The sequence below is a fragment of the Lithobates pipiens genome, unplaced genomic scaffold (genome assembly GCF_037356315.1).
Source record: "Lithobates pipiens isolate NorthernLeopardFrog02 unplaced genomic scaffold, aLitPip1_a1.2 Scaffold_16, whole genome shotgun sequence".
In the NCBI taxonomy this organism is placed as follows: domain Eukaryota; kingdom Metazoa; phylum Chordata; class Amphibia; order Anura; family Ranidae; genus Lithobates; species Lithobates pipiens.
The window spans coordinates 461292246-461316015 of NW_027507748.1; the positions used below are offsets into that span (position 1 = coordinate 461292246).

The 23770-nt window shown below is 39.2% G+C and overlaps 1 protein-coding gene across 1 annotated transcript in view; it reads left to right on the plus strand.

Annotated features, from left to right (window-relative positions):
• COL4A1 (collagen type IV alpha 1 chain) overlaps positions 1 to 23770 on the plus strand; it is a 215832-nt gene that overhangs the window by 109085 nt on the left and 82977 nt on the right. The window contains exons 7-20 of the mRNA XM_077482895.1: positions 1969 to 2022; positions 3476 to 3502; positions 5168 to 5239; positions 9042 to 9104; positions 12294 to 12329; positions 12412 to 12453; positions 13202 to 13273; positions 14439 to 14483; positions 14640 to 14699; positions 18479 to 18523; positions 20042 to 20095; positions 21049 to 21090; positions 21237 to 21330; positions 22524 to 22559. Coding sequence (XP_077339021.1) covers positions 1969 to 2022; positions 3476 to 3502; positions 5168 to 5239; positions 9042 to 9104; positions 12294 to 12329; positions 12412 to 12453; positions 13202 to 13273; positions 14439 to 14483; positions 14640 to 14699; positions 18479 to 18523; positions 20042 to 20095; positions 21049 to 21090; positions 21237 to 21330; positions 22524 to 22559 — 742 coding nt within the window. The remainder of the gene's footprint in view (positions 1 to 1968; positions 2023 to 3475; positions 3503 to 5167; positions 5240 to 9041; positions 9105 to 12293; positions 12330 to 12411; positions 12454 to 13201; positions 13274 to 14438; positions 14484 to 14639; positions 14700 to 18478; positions 18524 to 20041; positions 20096 to 21048; positions 21091 to 21236; positions 21331 to 22523; positions 22560 to 23770) is intronic.

Consider the following 23770-nt stretch of genomic DNA (forward strand, 5'->3'; position numbering starts at 1 on the left):
GCACAACATCATTGGTTGCTAGGATGCAGGCGGCCACCAACATCCTATCAAAACTGACAGCTGCCTTGTTTCAAATTGTAAATGAGCCAGGTAAGGATAAGGGTGGCATGGATGTTGAGAAAAATCTCAGGCCTCTTTGTTTACAAACTGAATGAAACATCCGGGAAATATCATTTACAGGCAAATGTTGTTTTTCTTTCTGCTATAATACAGGTGTGCCACATTACATGCAGGTTTAAGGCATTTCCCAAGCATGTTATTGAAAGGAATCATGTATTTTAATGTTGCCCTTTAAAGGCTCATGTACACGGCTGCATGAAAACATATTAACTATTATGAACGAGCTGGCAGATACTGGCACCAAGATCCTGCAAAACAAAAAGTGCTCTGTGCACTGTCAGTATTAGCACAAACATGTATATTCAAAGAGGTAAATTACAGCCCTTATGTAGCACCTCAGATGCAATTTGTTTCTATATTTTTTTTTTTCAACTGATCTGAACACAGTGCAAGTTTACTGATCTTTATTCAGCCATGTGCTTGGGCCCATAAAAAACATTACGCCTGAATTCAGATCCAGAAAACAAGAAAGTTTGCTGGTAAAAACTTTTTTTTTGTGGTCATGTGTTTGAGCCCTATGCCTTGTCTAAAAGTCTTATTAAAAAAATCAGTTCCCCACTAAATGGTCATTTTTTTTTTTTAAATGTAGCATTGTCTCAAATGGCATCCAGCTACCTATTACATATTTTCGCAAAAGCTTGCAACATGGCTTTAAAAAGGGCTTCCATAGACTTTAATAGGGTTCAGGTGCAATGTTTGAGGTTTGGGGATTTTTTTCAATTGTTTGGTGAACATACAGCAAATTGAACTTTGCTCAGCTCATTCATCACTATTTGTGCTCTCGCTGCTTTTTTATGACCCAAATGTATAGCAAGTCCTTGTTTATAAAAATTTAAATATACCCTAATTTCAGCCAATTCGATTTGAACAAATCCCTGTGCTGGCGCTCGTGCCCCCTGCATGGCAGGGGACCTGATGTATGTGGCCGGCGAGCACAATCGCCGATGGCCACGCGCGATCATGTGCGCGAGTGCCAGCGCAGGGATTTGTGTGTGTAAACACACAAATCCCTGTGCTGTCAGAGGAGAGGAGCCATATCGCCATATAGGAGGCAGAAAAAATGACATGGCTCCTCTCCTAGTCACTCACATCCCCACACAGTTAGAACATGCTGAGGGAACACACATTTAACCCCTTGATTGCCCCCTAGTGTTAACCCCTTCCTTGCCAGTGACATTTACACATTGATGTGTACATTTTTATTAGCATCTTTATAGCACCGATCGTGTATAGATGCCAATGGTCCCAAAAAAGTGTCAAAAGTCTCCGATCTGTTTGTTGCAATGTCACAGTACCACTAGAAAATTGCAAATCACTGCCATTTCTAGTAAAAAAAAAAAAATGCCATAAAAATGCCATAAATCTTTCCCATAGTTTGCAGACGCTATATCTTTTGCGCAAACCAATCAATATATGCTTATTGTGATTTTTTTTACTAAAAATATGTGGAAGAATATATATTGGCCTAAACTGATGAAGAAATTTGTTTTTTAAAAAAACTTTTAGGGATATTTATTATAGCAAAAAGTAAAAAATATAGTTTTTTTTCAAAATTGTCGCTCTCTTTTTGTTTATAGAGCAAAAAATAAAAAGCGCAGAGGTAATCAAATGCCACCAAAAGAAAGCTCTATTTGTGGGGAAAAAATACGCAAATTTTGATTGGGTACAGTGTCGAACGACCGCGCAATTGTCAGTTAAATCGGCGCAGTGCCAAATTGTAAAAAATGCTCTGGTCAGGAAGGGGGTAAAATCTTCCAGGGCTGAAGCAGTTAATCATCTCTTTAATATTTCTTTACACGTGTATAATCTGTATATTAACCTAGGACTTTTCTTGGCTTTGATTTTTAGGGAGAATTAGGACCTTTTGGACCTCCTGGCCTACCGGGGCTCATAGGTTATCCTGTAAGTACCACGTGTTTCTCAGTGTTTGAAATGTCTCATTTGATGATGTAAGGTGTTGTTGTTTTGCACACATAAAAAATAGCCAGAGAGCTAGCACTCTTTCGGAGCCTACCTTAAAGAAGAACTTCATTAAAATAGTTAGGGATTGTAATGTACAACATTGTGTATATAGAGCAGGAGTCTGTAAGGTAGAGTGCAGGGGGTGTGCAGTGCATAGAGTGCTGCACAGTGGCGGCCCGTCCATAGAGGGCACACTAGCGCTGAGTCCCCTATCCATGTGTCCGGCCCCCTCTACATATCAGTCGCACTGGACCATGGATTCCAATGTGGCATGTTGTTTTTTTGAAGCACCTGATTAAAGCCAGAGGCTCTAATCAGGTGAGATGCTCCAGGAGAGAGGCTCCAAGACTCAGCCCATATTTGTGAGAAGATGAGATTTGGTTCAAATCTCAAGACAGTCCCACCAAATCCAGGACGTTTGGGAGATATGATAATATACTAAATGGATAAGCAAGTTATTACTCAATACCAAAGTTACTTAGTGATTTGAAGAGATAGCAATAGTGGGAGGAAATTCATCCAAGACTACTGTTTCAGATTTGGTGCTAAAACAGAAGTGAGAGAAGCAGAATATAGACTTAGTAAACTAGAGAAAAAAAGTCATGATCCTCCTGCCCTACTTCCTCTTTCAAAAGCTGGAGCCCAAAAGAAAGGATGGAAGGAGATGCTTATTTTGTAAACTGTTACCTAGACACCGGGACATAGCAGGCATAACATAGAGAGGTACTATGCTGGAAAACAGCCTCTATGAGCATAGATGCCAGCATTTCGGGAAAAAGGGGAAGTGGAAAGGTGCTTTTCTCAATCGTGACACTGAACCACTGCCATTTTATTGTGGTGTCACCAATAACATGGCAACATAATTAAGGGTTCTACTTATAAAACATTTGCTGCAGGAATTTCAGAAACATTTGTGTAAGCTGCACTGCATTCAATTCCGCCATATGTTTTTAAATAGTTTAACTTCTGTATCATCTGCTCCATCTTGTGGCCAAATTACGGTATAGTGTAGTTTTCTGAAATGTCATATTGAGAAAATATACCACTTATTGGCCACTAGATGGTGCTGATGATACCTGAGTTAATCTATTCAAAAATATATCTTGACATTTAGTTCAGTTTGCATAAATGTTTCTGACATTATTGCATTGAATATTTTATCAATAGACCCCTTTGCGTATTACATATCAATAATACTGCCTGCACAGCAATAATTCAGTGGTAATAAGGTGATGCTAACTGATTTTAAGTAAGAATTTGTTACAAATGGAAAAACTTTTACCTTCATGTCCACTTTAAAATCAATGGTATGTCTCAGTTGCCACAAAAAGTAGCTTCAAAATGTGCCTTAAAAAAATCGTTCTGAAAGTTATAACAGTATTTGTTCTTTTAGGGTGCTCCAGGACCTCCAGGACTTAAGGTATGTTGCACTTCTCATTTTGAATGTGAATACAGTTGTAACACATAATCTTGTAGTTAAATTCTTGAAGTGCAGAGGTACAAGGCCTATAGCTGAAAATAGAAATTGGTGTAAATTAATGTTAAAGAGTGAAGGCAGGTGAAGCTGTACTATGGTTGTAACAGGGTAATAACGTGGGAAATGTATTGTTGTATTGAATGGTGTGGCATGTAATTATATTCCAATATTGTATTGGAAATTGTACAAATACTTTTTGTTGTAAACTTTGGGGGGAAAAACAGTGTATAATAGAAAAACAAAAGAATATATATATATATATATATATATATTTTTTTTTTAATATCTAAGCTAATATGATGTATTTATAGTGTTCAAACACAGTAGACATGATTCAATGAAGTCACCACTCAGTGGGGTTTTAGCACTAGTTTACACTGTGCTTTAAGAATGGTTTATATAATCTTAAGGTAACATTTCAGACCTGCTTAAAGCAATTACAAGTAAGTTCCTATACTATGTGTACAACAGTTACGGTATTAGGCAAGGTATTTACAATAGTTGTGATGTTAGACTGCATATCATGTCTAACTTTACTTGGGTTGTATGTAATAATAAGCACAAAAGATATTTCAAAATATGATGAAGCTATAGTTGTAAACCCGTGTTTCTGAATACATCCCTCAGGGGCCACCTAACAAGCACTTCTTCTAGTTCACGTCATGGCATTCATTAATGTGATCTTTTGATGTCTCTAAATTTGAATACATAGACTGTTAGTGGTTCTTTATTCTTAAACAACAAATAAAAAAAAAGAACATTTGTATATGTGCAAACATATTATGCTGCCCATGATAACAGGTGATGAAAGAGAATATCATAAATTCAGTATATAATATGAATGAGGGTTGAAATGTGAATGTCAGATACTAAATTCAGCTTTAAAGACTTCCTTACCAGGCCATTTCTGACCCTCCTCACATACATGTAAAAATCGACATGTTTTTGCTAGAAAATTACTTAGAACCCCCAAACATTATATATATATATATATATATATATATATATATATATATATATATATATATATATATATATATATATATATATATGTATATATATATATATATATTTAAGCCAAGGCCCTATAAAATAAAATGATGGGTGTTGCCCATCACACATTTATGTCACACGTATTTAGGCAATGGTTTTTCAAACGCAATTTAAAAATAAATAATTTTTAATGAATATTATTGCACACAAACACAATATAATACACATTTTTTTTTTATTTAAAAGATGATGTTACACCAGCAAAACCTAGGCTACTGATCATGTTAAGTGCAATTTCAGTAATTACTATCCTTATCCATCAGAGAGACACAGGACAGACTTATATTTGGCCACATTTTCTCAAGACTTCAGTAGTAGGGTGTGTGCATATAGAAGACCATTCTCAAAACCATTCTGAGACTGAAATGGCCATTACATACAGGAAAACATACTAGGGCATTAGCAATATATTATATTCGATGAAACAACCTGGCAACCTTTACTCAAAGCTTGGAAAAGGCCTGTACTTCATTAGATGACAGGATTAAAAACAATCCACCTGCTATCTATATAACACATTTTAGATTATCTTCTATTTATTTTTATTTTTTTCAGGGAGAACCAGGCGACATTATTGGTTTTATGGCAAAAGGTGAAAAAGGATTTCCTGGAAGTCATGGTTTACCAGTAAGTAGTTTCAGTATTTATGTACTTGTTTGATGCAATTAAATGAGCCATTAAAAGGTTTTTGAAAATTTTCTTTAGTTCTATATCTTAAACTTATCAACTTAATGCAAATAATATTTTTAAATATATAATGTTAGCTAATCTGCTATACACCTCTGGTGCAGGCATGTTAAATTGTTTATTTTTCGGGATACATGCTCCCCCTTGTAGTCCTTAGCTGGTTTACCAGTTAATTCCTGTAGATCTTAGGCATGATAGTGCTGCAGGAACATTAATCTGCAATCCATCATGGAACTAGGAACACAGCTCACAAAAGTGCAGGCTCCTAATTCAAAGACTGCATTGTCACAGACAGGGCTTATTCCACACTAATGAGCGAGAAACAACTTGAATTGGTTTCAGTGCATGTCATCAATATGACTACCAAAGAAAATGATTACATGGGTTTGTTTACAAACCAACCTGCCAGCTCGGCTGTTAGAGTCCATTCACACAGCGGCAACACAACTTGCAGCGAGACTTTGGGAGGCAACTTGGACACGACTTGAGTATGAATCACAGCGTGCCTTGGGGCGACTTCAACGCGAGTTGGGGCAACTTACAACACGACTTCAAGTCGCCCCCAGGCCAGGCAACTTTGGCTGTGGCCAATCACAGAATAATCAGCTCTCGAGGGGGAACTCCACGCCAAATTTTAAATAAAACACCGGCATGGGTTCCCTTCCAAGAGCATACCAGGCCCTTAGGTCTGGTATGGATTTTAAAGGGAATCCCCTACGCCGAAAAAATGGTGTGGGGCTCCCTCCAAAATCCATACCAGACTCTTATCTGAGCATGCAGCCCAGCCGGTCAGGAAAGGGGGTTGGGGCGAGCGAGCGCTCCTCCCTCCTGAACTGTACCAGGCCAAAGCACCTTATCCTCATTTTGATGAGGACAATGGCCTCTTCCCGACAACCCTGGCCATTGGTTGTCGGGGTCTGTGGGCAGGGGGCTTATCGGAATCCGAGAGCCCCTTTAATAAGGAGACTCCCAGATCCTGCCCCCCCACCCTATGTGAATGAGTATGGGGTACATCGTACCCCTACCCATGTACCTGAGGGAAAAAAGTGTGAATAAAAAAACACACTAGACAGGTTTTTAAAGTAATTTATTAGGCAGATTCGGGGGACTTCTTCCGACTTCAGGGGTCTCTTCCGACTTCTCCACTCTCTTCAGCCTCTTCTCTTGGTGTCCGGTTCTTCTCCCACTCTCCAGTTCTTCTGCTGGGCTACTCCACTATCTTCTTCCAGCTGTTTTGCTAACGTTGGCCCGGTCTTCTGCTTCGTCTTCTTCGTTCTTCTCTTCCTCCGATGTTGACACAACGCTCTCTCTCGCTGTAATGCCATGTAAGCAATGACTTATATAGGCATGGGGCGTGGTCACCGGGTGATGTTACCCAGTGAGCCCCGCCCTTTATGACGTCACAGCCCGAGCATGCCCCGGGACTGTGATGTCATAAGGAGTGGGGTCACCGGGTGACATCATCTGGAGGAGCCCGGCCGAAGAACCGGAGAGCAGAAGAAGAGGCTGGAGAGTGGAAGAAGAGGCCGGACACCGGGAGAACAACCGGACACCAGGAGGAGAGGCAGAAGAGAGCGGAGAAGTTGGAAGAGACTCCCGAAGTCGGAAGAAGACCCCCGGAGCGGCCTAATAAATTACTTTAAAACCCTGCCTAGTGTGTTTTTTTATTGACACTTTGATCTGGGGGCCCCAAATTCCAATAAGCAGGGATCAGGGCGCCCTCCTTCTCCAAAGCACCCACCCCCCATGTTGAGGGCATGCGGCCTGGTACGGTTTAGGAGGGGGGGCCCTCGCTCGTCCCCACCCCCTTTCCTGACCAGCCAGGCTGCGTGCTCGGATAGGCATCTTGTATGGCTTTTGTGGGGACCCCCACCCAGTTTTTGTCGGTGTAGGGGGTTCCCCCTTAAAATCCATACCAGACCTAAGGGCCTGGTTGCCCCTGGAGGGGAACCCATGCCAGTTTTTATTAGAGAGGTGACTTTTCCTGTAAAGTCACTTCAATATAGATGGAGATCCGACTTGGAGGTGACTTCTATTGAATTCTATGGGTACAAGTCGCCTAGAAGTCGGATTGAAGTAGTACAGGAACCTTTTCTGAAGTAAAAGTGACTGCAGTAGTGCGCATTAAGACGGATTTATTCACTTACATTAATTTTTTCATGTAGTGCGACTTGAAGTCGGATCCAAAGTTGCCCCTGTGTGAATGGACGCTTATTGCCACTCATACAGAGAAAGGCAGGCTGCAGACAATAAAAAAAGTAAAAAAAGGGAAATAGGCTAAAAAAAATTGTGCATTAGCATAGTGCTTCTGCAGTGTAATTTTTCCCATTCTATGCTGTAAAATAGCACATGTGGAGTGAACTGCATCCTGCATCACCTTATGCTTCCCTGTAGACACTGGTCCCAACTCTACTTCCTGTAGAAATGCTAGCCCACCTGGCTGCCATTCCACCAGCCCACCTGGCTGCTTCTTCTTTCCAGTCTACCTGACTGACATACACTGGAGATCTCCCAGAGCAAGGTTGGATGAAGACTTAAGCACACCGCTGTCTTCAAGAGAGACCTGCTACAGATGGCAGTCTCTCCCCTTGTCTGTCCCTGCACCATGCTGATCTACTCACTCTGTCTCTCTTTGCGCCTGCTGTCTTTTCAGAAAACTTTTCTTCAACTGCCTCCTGTGGTAGGATCCTTCCAGGCCAGCCACCCAAGCTCTGGCCCAAGGTAAAACCCATCCCCAGCAGGGGTCCCTCAAGGGCCACCAACAGACTCCCTCAACACTGCTTCTCCATCTTCCACCCGACTTTCTGGCTGGCATGGCTCATGATAATTTAAAGCGGAATTCTGCTAAAAAAATTTAAATAAAAGTCAGCAGCTACAAACAGGGTCCAGTGATGTGGGGGAGCGAAGCCCTGCTCGTCTTCCCCTCCTCTCTGTGGCGCCAGAATTGTATGTGTGTGTTCCCGGCTGTGGCTGCACAGCCAGGAACCCACTGCACATGCACCTGCCACATGCCCGTGACAGGCCGGGCAAACATCCGGGACCTGTGATTTGTCGCAGATGATTGCCAAGAGGGAGGGGGGAGAGGTGATCTCCCTTCCGGTGCCGCGGTGCGCTGGGAGGAAGTGGGAGCTGGTACCCAATGAACAGAGGGTATCGGCTCCCCCCAAAAAAAATGACATGCCAAATGTGGCACATCAGGGGGTCACCTCCCTTAAAGCGAAACTTCCATTTTTGGGTGGAACTCTGCTTTAATGGCTCTATAGTTCCCTGCCAGGCCCACTTTGTAGGGATTGGCTAAGGGCCCCTAAATATGCAGGATAACCCTCCTTGCTGAAGCCCACTAATTTCTAGAACAAGAGGTAAACACCAGAGAGTTGCCTGGATGAGTCATTCAGCCCTAACCTCTAATAGCCTTGATCCAGATGCCATGGCTCAGGTTTAACCCTGGGCCAGACTATAGTTTACCTGCAATACTTCTATGTAATACAGAAAGAAAGAAAGAAAGAAAGAAAGAAAGAAAGAAAGAAAGAAAGAAAGAAAGAAAGAAAGAAAGAAAGAAGTTTGTAAAAATGGTCACTTCAAAGATTACTTTAGGTTTAGCATGATAACTCACAGTATGTGAAAATTTAATAAACTTTCCTATTATTTATTTTGAATAATTAAAATCATGTATTTTTTTCCAACCATTTCCAGGGATAGTCCTCTTTCTCTAGGGTAAAATTGCCTGTTTCTATTTACACAGGGTACACCTGGACTCCCCGGATTAGAAGGACCAATAGGACCGCCTGGACCACCAGGTCGTCTAGTAAGTGTTTTTTTTGTATTTAGAAAGTATTTCCCATTGTGGATAAATATCAATGATTCTATATAAAACTAGATATCTGCACACTAATTATATAAGCTATATTACAAAAAGGTTTACTTGGTGCACATGTATTGTGTTTTGCATAATAGGTTAGTGGAGAGTCTTGTTGTCTCTCCCATTTTACAATAAGCAGTTGGGTTCTTTTGTAAGGGTTAGAATGTACTTCTTCTGCGGAAGGACTCCATCTACCGTAGATTGCTTTCTCCAATATATTACTACAGATAATCCATTAGGGGCAAGAGACTGCATATTGCTCCCAACTGTGGTAACAGATAGCTGAAAATACCTGATCAAACCCTCCCTTTACACAACCCAATACTAAAATAAATATTAAGTAAGCATGTATACTGTTTATTAATGCTTTAACCACTTGAGATCCGCGCTATTGCCAAATGACGGCATTAGCGCGGACCTACATTTCCGGGACTACGTCTATTGACGTCGTCCCGGTTACGAGCGGCCTGCGCGCCCCCTGAGGGGCGCACGCGGCGCGCTCTGTGATCGGCGAGTCCATGAGACTCGCCTGATCACCGATCCGTGCAAGGGGTCGATCCCGACCCCTTATCACGTGATCAGCTGTCAGCCAATGACAGCTGATCATGTGATAGAACGGAGCCGGTAATCGGCTATTATTCCTCCTCGCGCTGACAGCGCGAGGAGAAAAAAAAAAAGTCGATCACGGCCATCAATACAAGGGACCACCTGCCACCTGCCAGTGCCCACCTGCCTCCCACAGTGCCATCCTGAAGTAAAATAAAACGCAAAAGTAAGTGCCCCCCGTCAGTGCCCCCCGTCAGTGCCCATAGTGCCCACAGTGCCACCCACAGTGCCACCCACAGTGCCACCCACAGTGCCACCCCACAGTGCCACCCACAGTGCCACCCACAGTGCCACCCAATCTGCCTCAAAGGTGCTGCACCCCAGTGCCGCCCATCAGTGCCCAGCAGTGCCGCCAATCAGTGCCCAGCAGTGCCGCCCATCAGTGCCCAGCAGTGCCACCTATCAGAGCCACCTATCAGTGCCACCTATCAGTGCCCATCAGTCCCATCTATCTGTGGTACCTATCAGTGCCCATCCGTGCCACCCATCCGTGCCACTTATCCGTGCCACCCATCCGTGCCATCTTATCTGTGCCCATCTTTGCCCATCAGTGCCGCCTTATCTGTGCCCATCGGTGCCGCCTTATCTGTGCCTATTAGTGCCGCCTTAACTATGCCTATCAGTGCCCACCAGTGCAGCCTATCAGTGCCCACCAATGCAGCCCATCAGTGCCCACCAATGCAGCCCATCAGTGCCCACCAATGCAGCCTATCAGTGCCGCCTAATCAGCGCACTTCAATGAAGGAGAAAAATGACCCGTTTGCAAAATTTTATAACAAACTATTAAAACATGATTTTATTTTTTTTATTTTTTGCATCTTTTTTTGTTTGTTTAGCAAAAAATAAAACTCCGAGCTGTAACTAAATACCACCAAAAGAAAGCTCTATTTGTGGGAAAAAAATGATAAAAATTTCATTTGGGTACAGTGTTGTATGCCCGCGCAATTGTCATTCAAAGTGCATCAGCGCTGAAAGCTGAAAATTGGTCTGGGACTGAGGGGGGTTTAAGTGCCCAGTAAGCAAGTGGTTAAATAATATATCATGGAAGTAAATACAGCAAGAAATGCAGCATTATTGTAGAAGACAAAACAGATGATGTATTATTTCACTAAGCGCTATTCCAAAACTGACTGATCTTCTTGAAATAAATAGGTTTAAAGAATGTAAACAACAACATATATTTCCTCTTTTTTGGCCTGTAAATTGTACATTTTAAACTGTTTTGTTATATCTGTTTGATAAGTGCAACACATACCTTATGATCCTGCCAAAAATCTTGTGAGATGATGACTTTCTGTGCTTTCTGCCTCTTTTAACTGTTATCAGTTTTATTTTTCCCAGCTATTTCTGTGGACTACAAAACATCTCCACTCTATTTTATGAAGAGGAGGAGAGGAGGAGATGTTACATAGTTACATAGTTAGTCTGGCTGAAAAAAGAGAGTGTCCATCTAGTTCAACCAATAAAAGGAAAATAAATATTATATATATATATATATATATATATATATATATATATATATATATATATATATATATATATGTATATATACACACACAATCCTATCTATACAATCTTACACTCACAGTTGATCCAGAGGAAGGCAGAAAATTCCTTCCTGATCCCCCAAAAGGCAATCGGATATTCCACAGATCTGTATTCTTGTCCTAGACTAACAATATCTACTCCTAAATAGATATAGTACTTTGAGACAGTGTTGGAACAACCCCCTGCCTATGCAAGCAAGAGGATCACTAGACAGTAATGTAATGGATGCAGGGGCAATATGCTAAGGCAAGGGACATACAGCAGGGTGGGAAAAATGCCTCCCAGCAACCAGGTTCCCCGGTTATGGTTAACCTCTTGCTGACAGCGTAATACGTATATGCAGTGGCAGGAAAAAATGGGCTATTATATTCAGAAACCACACATATGTGTCCATGGTGGCCTGAGGTTGCGAGCTGAGATTGTACTTACTTTGCACTCCTAGCTCGCTGTCTGAGCTGTCACTGACAGCTCCTGATTACAGCTTCTGATCAGGAGCAAACATGACGGGCTCTTGATCATGTGATTGCTGTGAGAGCCAATCATGGCAGTCAAAGGATAGAGAAGCCACACCATCGCCTGGGCATTAAAGTCCACTTAAAAGGGACACTGGGATTAGATGTGAAGGGGCGTAATTAAACTCAGCTGGCATTTGGAAAACATCTGCTGGTGTACACCAGCTTTGCACCATTCCTGTCTATAAACTACAGTGCCACCAGCAGGTGCTCTGGCTGAGCTCCATATTCCTGACATAAACTTTCAACATTTAGCAATGGTGCTTCTGATTAATTTAAAACATATTAATCATTTTTCCTTTTTATTTGGTGAAATATACTATTTATTGCATGTAAACTGTGTTGATATAAAAACTTTGATTTATGTCAAATTGTTGCTGTTACCAAGTTAACAAAAACACCTTTCATTGCATATCTACCATATTGTAAATGTGATTCATTCTGAATGATCTCTTTATTTTTATTTTAGGGGCCACCAGGACCACCAGGTCTACCAGGACCAAAGGTGAGTGTATATTATATTTGTTTAATATTTTAAATGTTAAAACTTTTCTTTTTTTAAGCTCTCATATTTTGCATTTTTATAGGGCACTATGGGTCTGAGTTTTCATGGACCACAGGGTGAAAAAGTGAGTAAATATACTACATGTGCTGGTCATAGAAATAGACAGTTCACAAATGCTGGCCATACATGGACCAAAATTTAGACGGTTCAGCAGGGACCATCTGAGATTGGATCCATCTATGGGCAGTCTGATTGTACCCAAGTCAACCCATTGACCGACTTTGGTAGAACCAGCCTGTCGGATTTTCTCCCATCAGATATAGCCACTAGCAGTTATAATTGTGTTCTGCCAGCCGGAAGGGCTCCCCACACCCCCAAATGACCTTCCCCAGCTCTGTGGGAGCCATTTCCCCATCAACAAAGGAAATCAAGTGATTTTCTTTCCTTCCACGGATGTTGGAAGGAAAGATAATCAAAACATCTATGGCCTGCTTCAGTCAGGCCTAGGGAAAATCTCACCTAGATGGCCTATTGTAACCAGTTACATGACACTTGTCAGTGGCAACATGCATGCTTTTGATAGCTGGGAAATATGCAAAGATAAGAGATAGCTATGATATTACATTCTAAATTCTAAATCTATATTAAAAATTAAGTTCTGCACTTAAAGTCTACAGTGGAATCTGTGAAACTGTCTATATATACTCAATACAAGCTGTATAGTTGTTGTACTTAAAGTGACCAACACTGCAGAAACATCGTTACGAATTTGGCCAAATTCTATGGACATTCATTTTTTTTTGCTATGAGTTATTATTGTGATGTTTTAGTGACTTGACTGACAGTTTGTGTTTCCATGCAATGCTCTTTAGGGTGAACCTGGTCCTCAGGGTCCCCCTGGTCCCCAAGGTCAACAAGGTTCACCAGAAGTTTACAGAGTAAAGGTAATTTTTTTATATTGGTTTATACAGTGCTTTATGTTTTAAATGAGAATAGTCCATTGTCTGTTTGACATTATTACTATTTAGTGGTACCTGAATGAACACAATCTATTCATTCATGAGGTTCATTTGGATTATGATGTCCAAGTAGTTGAGGCTTCACTCAACTTCGGGTTTCTCACAGCTTATCTAGGTGTTTAATGAGTTTGTCAGTGATTCTATTTTGTTGTAGGGTTCTCTTTGAGAATGTTGTGAAATATAGAATCCTGAGCAGGATTTGAACCAAGCACACTAGTGCTACAAAGCAGAAATAATCACCCCAAAGCCACTGTGCTGCCTCGCCATGTCTGAGCATCAAAATCAGTGTAAGACTCACCGTACACATTCTGACCATACAGTCAACTTTAAATCAATCAAAATTATTTATAATATGAGAACCTACCTAAACTAGTCAATCAATCTGTATACATATCAGGTAGGCCTTGCACTACATTCTTCTTCAAAGATCTAACAGAGATTGTACAGTCAAGTTATAACATCTGAGCATCAAAATCAGTGTAAGGCTCACCGTACACATTCTGACCATATAGTCAACTTTAAATCAATCAAAATTATTTATAATATGAGAACCTACCTAAACTAGTCAGTCAGTCTGTATACAATCAAGTAGGCCTTGCACTACATTCTTCTTGGAAGATCTAACAGAGATTGTACAGTCAAGTTATAACGCATATGGTGAGCTTAACTGAGAAATTACCTTTCGGACAACAGGTTGAATTTACCAATCTATATTGATCATTGTTTGTCATAAGGATCAATATTTTCAGCAGTGAGAGCCAATGGGACCAAACAACGTATGTTTTATAACTAGGGTAACTTGAGGATATATTATTTTTTTATTTCACAAAAATTGTAGATGTTCAGTCATAAACACTGATTTAAATAAATCATAAGCTGGTGCTCTAATTGATTACCTTTAAAAAATGCATTGCAATTGTAAGATAGCAGGTGAAGGAAAACAAATTTACTACCTACTTTTCTAGTTACAGTTTCCTAACTCTTCATACAAAGAAAGAAGCACTGACTAGAATGATAAATTCCAATATTTAATCTAACTGCTTTTATTCATTTAATTATCTAATGTATTCAATCTATCTTTTATATTTAGGGAGAAAAGGGTGCACCAGGTGACAAAGGTGACAGAGGATTTACAGTGAGTCAACTATGTTCTGTATTTAGTATGAAATAAATCTTGCTTTTTCTATTTTATCTGTAAACTTTATATTTATTACATTAACTTTTTGTGTTGTTGTCTTTTGTGACCTCTACATTATGTTGGTTAAAGTGCTTTTCTCTTCCTCTGGTTTAGGGGAGTCCTGGACAGAGCATCAAAGGAGAAAAAGGAGAGAATGGAAAGCCAGGGCCAAGGGTAAGTATCATTGCTTCTTCCAGCATAAATATCACATTGCAGTTTATTAGAAGTGTGTGGTTCAAGATTTTTAACATACAGAATAAAAATCCTAATTTAGTAGTAGTAGTAGTAGTAGTGTAACTAAAACCATTGTGTGACAATGAAAAAGTATCACTAGTAAATGTGACATAATTGTGATCATGTAGTATTAATTGTGCTTTCATGTAAGAATATATATTATCATAAAAGAATAAAGTTTATTATAAAAGCTAGACTTATTCATTAATTCTTGTCCTTGTAAGGATAAGTCACTGAATCATAAATATTATAAACAAAAATAGAAAAATGTATGTATTGATGTGTCATTACAAAGATGCTTGCCAGAAATATAGTGCATTAATACATGACAATAGCTCATTAAGCACACATAAAAGTAATTAATCAGATAAGATCAGTGTACTGAAGAAGAGGGCCAGGTTTACACTGTCTTTGTCATTATTTAATCAAGGGAAAACACATGGGATGCAGTAAAGTGTCAGTTTGCAGTATTTAGTGGCTTTCCGCTTGCCTTCTATCAATGCACTTCACATGCCCACTTCTTTCTGTTGAACTTTAGAGAAAGGATAATAAATATGTCAATATATTAAATAATTGAAATAAAATAAAATATAACAATCCATATGCAATAATTAAAAACATTGGGATTATTGCTCACTATATATTATTATAATGAATTAAAGTACAACTTTAATAAAAGATTATATCTATATTATGTAGTACATATTATATTTCAAATGTACACAGCAATGTGTAATACAAATACAGTTCTTTATGAAGCCTTTTCCTCTTAGAAGTGCAAAAGTAGCTTACAAATTGCATTAATCAGTGAAAGTTTATTGTCAGATTAGTAGTTTATTGCTGTTATTTGCTTCTAAGGGTATGACATCTAAATTATCCAGAGATCCAGATTGTACAATAAAAATGTCGTCCATCAAATTTGGGATATCTCTATACAAGGTTTTCTAGTTGCTTCATGTGTTGCTTAACAGACCCCACTGGCTTCATTTTAGATTGAAATTCCAAATTCCCATCTGTAGAAATAATTTAGGAAAAGGCACAGTAATAATGTGTTGATTCACCATCTCCAGATTATTTAGTAGAAAAGATTGATAAAGCAATCCACTGGTCTATTGGAAAACCAAAGACAATGAGCTGGCAGTGTTTTTTTAATTTTAACTTAGGACGGCCATACATTATACTACTCTCTTGTACAATTTTCCTTTAGATTAACAAAAGCCATATACTATAAGGCCAAACCTAAACACTTTCAATTTGTATGCAAATCGAACGAAAATTTAATAAGAAAATTGTATAATGTATTGCCAGCTTTAGATGTAAAAAATATCTATCATGCAACGTTTGTCTATAGACACACTGTTTTATTTTATGAGACAGAATGAAAGTTATAGTAACCAATAGGTGACAATTAAAATTCATATTACTCTGATCTGAGTACAATAATTAAATTACATCATATTGGTTGTTTTGGTTAACTGCACTGTTCTCTTCCCTGGCCTTTGCATTGCCTTGATAAATAGGTGCAAATATGACTTACCCAGGCATGATTTTTATACTGATGCAGTATCTTATATATGTTTTAGTTTATTTAATGGATTATTTTGTTTTATTTTAATGTTATTTTTCATTTTATACATACAGCATTAAAGAGGAAGTAAACCCTGATGAGTTTACTTACTCTTTCATTCCCTGCAAAGGCAAAACATAATGGACTACTATGCATCGCATAGTAGCCCATTATGTGTCAGGAAGTCGCCGCTGTCCCCTGTAGTCCGCCGCATCCATCTTGTTGGTGGGGTCTCAGAGCTCCAGCGCTGTCATTCGGCGAAGCCGCAATGACGTCACTCCCGCGCATGCGCACGGGAGCTGACACGCGCGGCAGCTCCGTCGCTGAGAATGCCGCGCTCAGTGCGCCTGCGCGCCGCTGTCTACGGCGCATGCGCCGTAGACAGCGGTGGCCGTTTTCAGGCAAATATCTCCTAAACCATATAGGTTTAGGAGATATTGCTTGGACCTACAGGTAAGCCTTAATCTAGGCTTACCTGTAGGTCAAAGTGGTTTGTAAGGGTTTACAACCACTTTAACATGCACATTTTATTAATTAATATTATGTTTATATAAGTTTAGATAACAATAAAATAAAAAACAACAAATTAATACATACCCCTGTAAATTAAAAATGTGATGAAAAAGAGGTTGAATCAGAAATATTTCAACCAGGATCATCATAATATTCCAGGGTTATGCTTCTTTTACATCTGTTTTTGTAAATTTTTCCACTCTCAGCACATTCTTCCCTAGCAGCTTAGTATTTCTCTCATGGTCATAAAAATGCCCAGGGTTAAAGTAAAAGTTAACTTAAAAAAAAAAAAAAAAAAAATGTAAGCAGTTGGGGCACTCACTTGCCTCTCTTTCTTTGCCTGCATTCCTGGATAAGGGTCTGGTTGTAATTTCAAGGGCAATTCCACTCAGTTTTTTTCCTTTTTTTTTACATTGTATTATTTTGTAACATGCTTTAAGGAATTCCCCAAGCATGCTATGTAAAGGATTAGTGCACTTTCAAAAATTGCCATTTTGAAAAGACCCTCACCCCGCTATACCCTTGGTATAAAAAAACAAAAAAAAAATGTATTGTTACATGTCTCCCATGGTTATGTCAAGCTTCCCATGCCTTTTTAAATAATCGCATTACAAAATAACCTTGAAAAGAACAGCAAAACAGCAAGATTAGGCTCCTATAGACTTCAGAAGGGTTCCACGTTTTGTGCACTAACCATTGGGTTTGCCAAACTTCCTGTGAACCAAACTTCGCTTCAAGTTCGCTCATCCCTAATTCTATTGACAGACTGATGATTAATGTATGTCATTTTTGATTTTGATCATAGTTTCACTTTAAATCAGAACTACACTGCATCTGAGCACCACAAACCAAAAACACCATTTAATTAATTTATAATATTCAAAGCAAATTCACCCATCCATCCATGACCCCTTGCTTTATTTTGTTGAGAAATTACTTTGAAAAACAACCCCTTAGCATTTATGGGCATGGCCATTTTGAGTAAGGACAGATGATTCATGTAGCATTTACTTCCTGGAATCCATCTGTCCTTAGCTCAGGCATGCAGGCAGGGGGTTGTGCTTAGCTGAGAAAACCCCTCTTCCTCTCCTGAAGACTTCTGGGATGTATGATATCATTTGCCTAGGTCTGGAAACCAGGAAGTAACTGAATAAATGTAAAAAAAAAAAGTTTAAAACAAGTAAATATGATACATTTCCCTATCTTTTTTAATAATGCTAGCAGCATAGGCATTAAAAATAGTCAGTGTTGATTGAGAGAGTGAAGATCCCCTTTAAGGTTATCACCAAAATACTGAACATGGAAATACCACCACTATAATCCTTTGTTTTAGTATGCAGTACCAAATAATAATGAACCCTCTGTAAGTTGCTCTATAGCCAAAACAATTATAATTACCTTTCAGTCAAGCCAAAGAGGAATTTATAAATTTTCATAACTTTTTCTTATTATTCCTTCTTTCAAAGAAAATATAATTTACTTGTGTAATTTTAGATTTGTGACTTGCCTGGTTTAAAACTGGGAAGAATATGTAAACTTAAGTGAACAGAATACCCAGCATACAAAGAATGCAGATGCTAACCACTGGACTTCTCTACATACAGGGACTGTCAATTCATTCAATGTATTTTCTTTTTAGGGAAAACCTGGAAAAGATGGTGATCTAGGAGAAAAGGGATCTGCTGTAAGTATACTTTAAAACATTTTTTTTACAGTATCTGAAATGTACAAAATGTTATTGGTTTGCTCAGATACAAGTACCTTTAAGTGTTTAATTTACCAGAACAGTTCGTACCATTTTCAGTTCCCGGTGACCTCTAGAAGGCTCCCTAGTGCCCTGTTTTCCTGTACAAGTCAGAGAGACCTATGATATCAGTCGCAATCCTTATATAAAAATACTGGAGAAGTTTGGCACTGCATTTTGCAATGATGATGAAAACTTCTCTTTGATATGTACAGCTAGCTGTATTTACATTAGTGTAAAAATGATACACTTTTAGACTATACACTTAGCTATAGCCAATGTTAATTACTAAATTCTGGTAATTCTCAACCTATCATAAAGAAGTGTCACCGTTAATAAATGAAAATAGATTTTATTCTCGTTATATTTTAGATAAAAATATCAGATGTACTGTGTTTTTTTCCAAAGGTCTTAAGCTGATTCAAACACATTACCAATCTGTCAGTTTTGATTGCTTCAGGAGCTTTACTGTCTAAGGTCTTTAGGCAGTCCAGTGTTGCTTTCATTTCTAACACTCAATTTCCCATGCACTTCATGAAATGAAATAAAAAGGCACAAGTTATTAACAATCCTCTGTATTAGAATAAAGTCACACTTTTTCATCAGCAATTTGTAGTTTTTGAAACTTTGCAAAGTGAGTTCTACATCCTCATTGCTCTAACAATAAAGAACGGCCTATGCAGTTTAGGATTGAACTGATTCTCATCCAGCTTCATTGTGTGGCCACATGTTTTATTTAGAGATCTTAGGTTAATAAATTTCCTCCCAATGTTCCCATTTAGAGATTTGTAAGAGATTGTTATCCCCTCTTTTCCAGGGAGAATACGTTTAATGTGTGTAGTCATGCCTTATAACTAAGGCCTTCCAGTCTACTTGTTAGTTTTGTTGCCGTTCTCTGGACTCTATTCAGTTTAAGGATATCCTTTCTAAGGTTTGGTGACCAAAATTGGACCTAAATACTCAAGATGTGGCCAAACCAGAGTAGCTACTTATGTTATCCAGTGCAACTGCTGATAAGTATTGCACACTAGTTGACTAGATATGCATTATAATCAGAAACAACTATGTAGTTAGAATCAAATGACCAGAGAAAATATTTTTCTTTAGATGTGTGATCTGTGATATTTGTTGCTCTGCAGCTATCTGCTATGAAGTTGCTAGTTTTCCATGGTCTTTAGTAGGCAAAGACTTGCCTAAAGTGCAAAGCCTAAGGAGCATTGTTGCAGGCCTTCATTCTCCAAGGATACATAGGTTTCATTGCATTTGAATATTCCTGCAGTAATATATAGGATATTCCTGCACTTGTAGACAAATTACCGTACTGTAAATGATTAATAGTAAAAAAGTAAAAAAATCACAAAACACAGAAACATTTCAGAAACAGTTTGTGTATGAAGTTTAACTAACTTCTAATAATGCTCACACCAATGACAAATAATCATTTTTTTATTTTTAAAGGGAATCCCAGGTAGCCCAGGTTTTCATGGATTTCCTGGACAGGAAGGTCATAAAGTAAGTTTAAATTGAATTATTTCTATAAATGACAGTTCCATGTAATAACACATGAACACACTATGGTAGATGTAGTTATGAAGTACAAATACTTTACAGATGTTACAATTTTTTTTGTACACGAAAGGTATATTTCGGATACTGCAGCAGCAAGAAACCAAAACGTTCTTGAATTAGCATTTTTGTGATTTATTTTTGTCACATTTCAGTGCTCAGCCTAAATACTTTTGTAAACACAAGAATAAGGTCTCGTTCACATGGGACATACTAAAGCATATGCCTGTGCATCCCCATTTAATCACATGGGGATGCACAGGTGTTCCTTGTATCCCCATTGATGTCAATTGGGATGCAACAGCTGTACGGACACAGACTCGGCACCAAATCTGACATCTGTGTGGGTGCGGTTGAATAGCTCCAAATGCATACAGTGTACATATGGGACCTATATGGGACCTATATATATCAACGTGATGGTTTGATCTCTTTTGTAACAGGCAAAGGGCTTGTGGTGAATAGCTAGCACATATTATCCTAGTTGGGAGATTCATTCAATTTATTTACAGCACAATTGCTCAGGTTTTTATTGCATCCATTGTGACAGTTTGAGTTTTCCCATATTTCCTATACCAGTAATGGTGTTGACTAAAACAAGTAACTTCTCCAACAGGGACACAGAAGCAACAAAGGAAATTTACCAGGAAAGGACTAGAACCTCTGCCAGGTTGTGTGTTCCCACTGGTGATTTTCCCAGAGAGACACAGACAGCAATAACACACTGACAAAAGTTCTAACCAGTTATAAGTTTTGGTCACACTGAGCAGCAGTACATATACGTGACCTGTCCTCATGATTTCTGTACAAATGTTTTTGTTTTTTTTCATATATACTTTGAAGAAGATATTTTACATGAAATAAATCTATCAGGGTTTTAAATTACCACCTATTTACAGGGAGACAAAGGAGAACGTGGGTTTCCAGGACCTCCAGGAGATGTAAGTAATATGAATACATTTTCCAAAGGACTGCAATTTCTAAAAATTACTTTTTTGCTTACTGAAAAGCTTCATAATAAATATGTGCACAACTCTGTATCCTGATCAGCAAATCTGATATTTTGTTGCTATTTGTTTTTTTCCAGATAATAAACGATGGCCAGCCTTCTGTATTTGGAGAGAAGGGAAACACTGGACCACCTGGTTATCCTGGTAGCAAAGGAGACAGGGGTGCTAAAGGTAGAGTTTTTTGATTTTTTTCTCACGAGCATTTACTGAAGGTCCTACATCTGTATTTCCAACCTGTGGCCCCAAGGGCCACATGCAGCCCCATGGTACTTATTGTGTGCCCCTTTGGCTCAGCAATCAGTAGTCTTTGTTTTTCCTGTCTAGCTGCTTACTCAGACCTGGTCAGAATGTCCACTTGGTATATCAGGAGAAGTGTTACTAGACTTCCCTTGTAACTCTGTAGCATGTGACCTTGGATATGACTTTGCACATTGGCCTTGAATATAAACAAGTCTTCCATGGTCTAATGGGTTGTTGAGACTACAGTATGTCAAAGAAGTGCTGACTCTCTTTGAAGGTTGTAATTTTTGGGAATTCACCAACTCTCCTACTAAGAAAAACAAAACAAAATCTTGGCCTTGCCATTCGTCTTCTGGAGATGCTGATGATGTCATTGTGCCTCACTGTTGCCCCCTTGGATCTGGGTGTTTTACTGATGATGTCATTGTGCCTCACTGTTGCCCCCTTGGATCTGGGTGTTTTACCGTAAACATGCGGCCAACACAGTGCAGGAGCACAATTTTTGCAGTATTTTGAGCAGCCAAGGTAAGGCATGTTGATGTCTTTTAAAAAAAATATATTAAAGCTTTGTATTTGGCACTTTTTTAAAACATTTTTTATTTAGGGAATGGAAGGCAGTAAGTGAACTGGACCCTACATTTTCATGCAAGATCCAGTTTATTGTCCATATATATTTGTTAGTAAACTTTGACTTGTGCCATTTGTTTCTATTTTCTGATGACATTATTCTGTGTTTTTGGGTTGCTGTAATTAATTGTAATTCCCACAGTTACCATTTGGCCCCCCTGACATTTTTGAAATGTCTCCCATGGCTTTGGAAACTTACATATAAAAGTGCAAGTTAACATACCTCACTTTTAGTTGACATATACTGCTAACTGGTAATCAACTTGTGAAATAAACACAATTTATACATTGCACAAATAAACGTTAGTTGTTCTTCCTGACTCTAATACCTACAAAAATGTACACTTTTTAAATTTTTATACTATTTTATTTTTGTGTCTTATTTTTTATTAACAGTAGAGATAAGCAGCTGCTGCATATTAAAGTTGTAAAAAGGTTAGATTCTTTGCTATACTACTGGCTAAAAAAAAAAGCTCAAACGTATTTGTTGTTTTTAGGTGAACCTGGAATACGAGGATTAACTGGACTACCAGGTAACTTCTGAAAATGCCATATTTCTGAAAAATAAATATTGTGCATAAATATAGTAAAATAAATTATGCCTTTCTACCACCATGTCAGTCCTGAATAAAGACTCCCCGGGAAACATAGACAGGGCATGCGTGGGGGAGCAAACTGACTGCACTTCCACATGACAGCTGACAGTTTGCTTGTCACACTTTACCAGCTGCTTCCAATGTATGGCATAAGTCAGTGGCAAAAGGATTAAAGCATATTTAAACCCACCAACACAAGTGAAACAATTTGCAGCGTATCACTCCTTAGGTGTGATGGCTATATTCCTTTTTATTTGTCATGTTTTTTGCCCTCACTTTCAACTGTTGATCCCGTCAGTAACACACTTCTTATCCTATGGAGACAACACTCATTTGCCATACTGCTTCTATGGTAGATCAGCATTTTCCCCCCAAAAAACAGTACACATACCTCTCTTTTCTATGACATATGGGTAAGGTGTTCCGTAGTTAACAGAGCATACTGGAAACAATTAAACTGATAAGAATGCAGCACAGATACCTACCTCCCAGGGGCAGCCAGTCCATTAAGGGTGTACGAGCGCCACCCCACTTATCCATAGCCACCCCTCCATCCATCTGTCCACCCCTTTCAGGATGCCGGATGCATGGATTCCAATGCGGGGTGGGTGTTTTTTTGAAGCACTTGATTAGAGCCAGAGGCTCTGATAGGGTGGGTTTGGAGCACATAGAATGCGAACAGAGCCCACCCAGGTGTGTTACAACAGCAAATGAATATTCACTGTTGTAACACTGATCCTCCTTCCAGCCAATCAGGAAGCAGGTTTTGAGACTCGTCACCCAATTGACTGAAAAGGACAGGCAAGACTATTGGAAGCCTAGGGGGAGGGGAGGAGATGCACAGCTGCTGAGATGGAAGACTAGAGGAGATGGAGGACATGCCCACTGCCAATGCCCAATGCTGCTATTGATGCCCGCTGCCAATGCCTACTGGCCAATACCTGCCACCTGCCACCTAGATGGGGTAAGACAGGGAGAGGGTGGGTGGGTTGAGGTGCAGCTATTTTTTTTATGCCTCCATCCCCCACCCAAAAAAAAAAAAACGCAGCCTCCACTGATTCCTCCCAACTTTCTCAGATGGGAATGAGGGACACCTATTAGAATAGATATGTAGGTATAGGACACACTCCCTGCTATGCCCCCCTTAA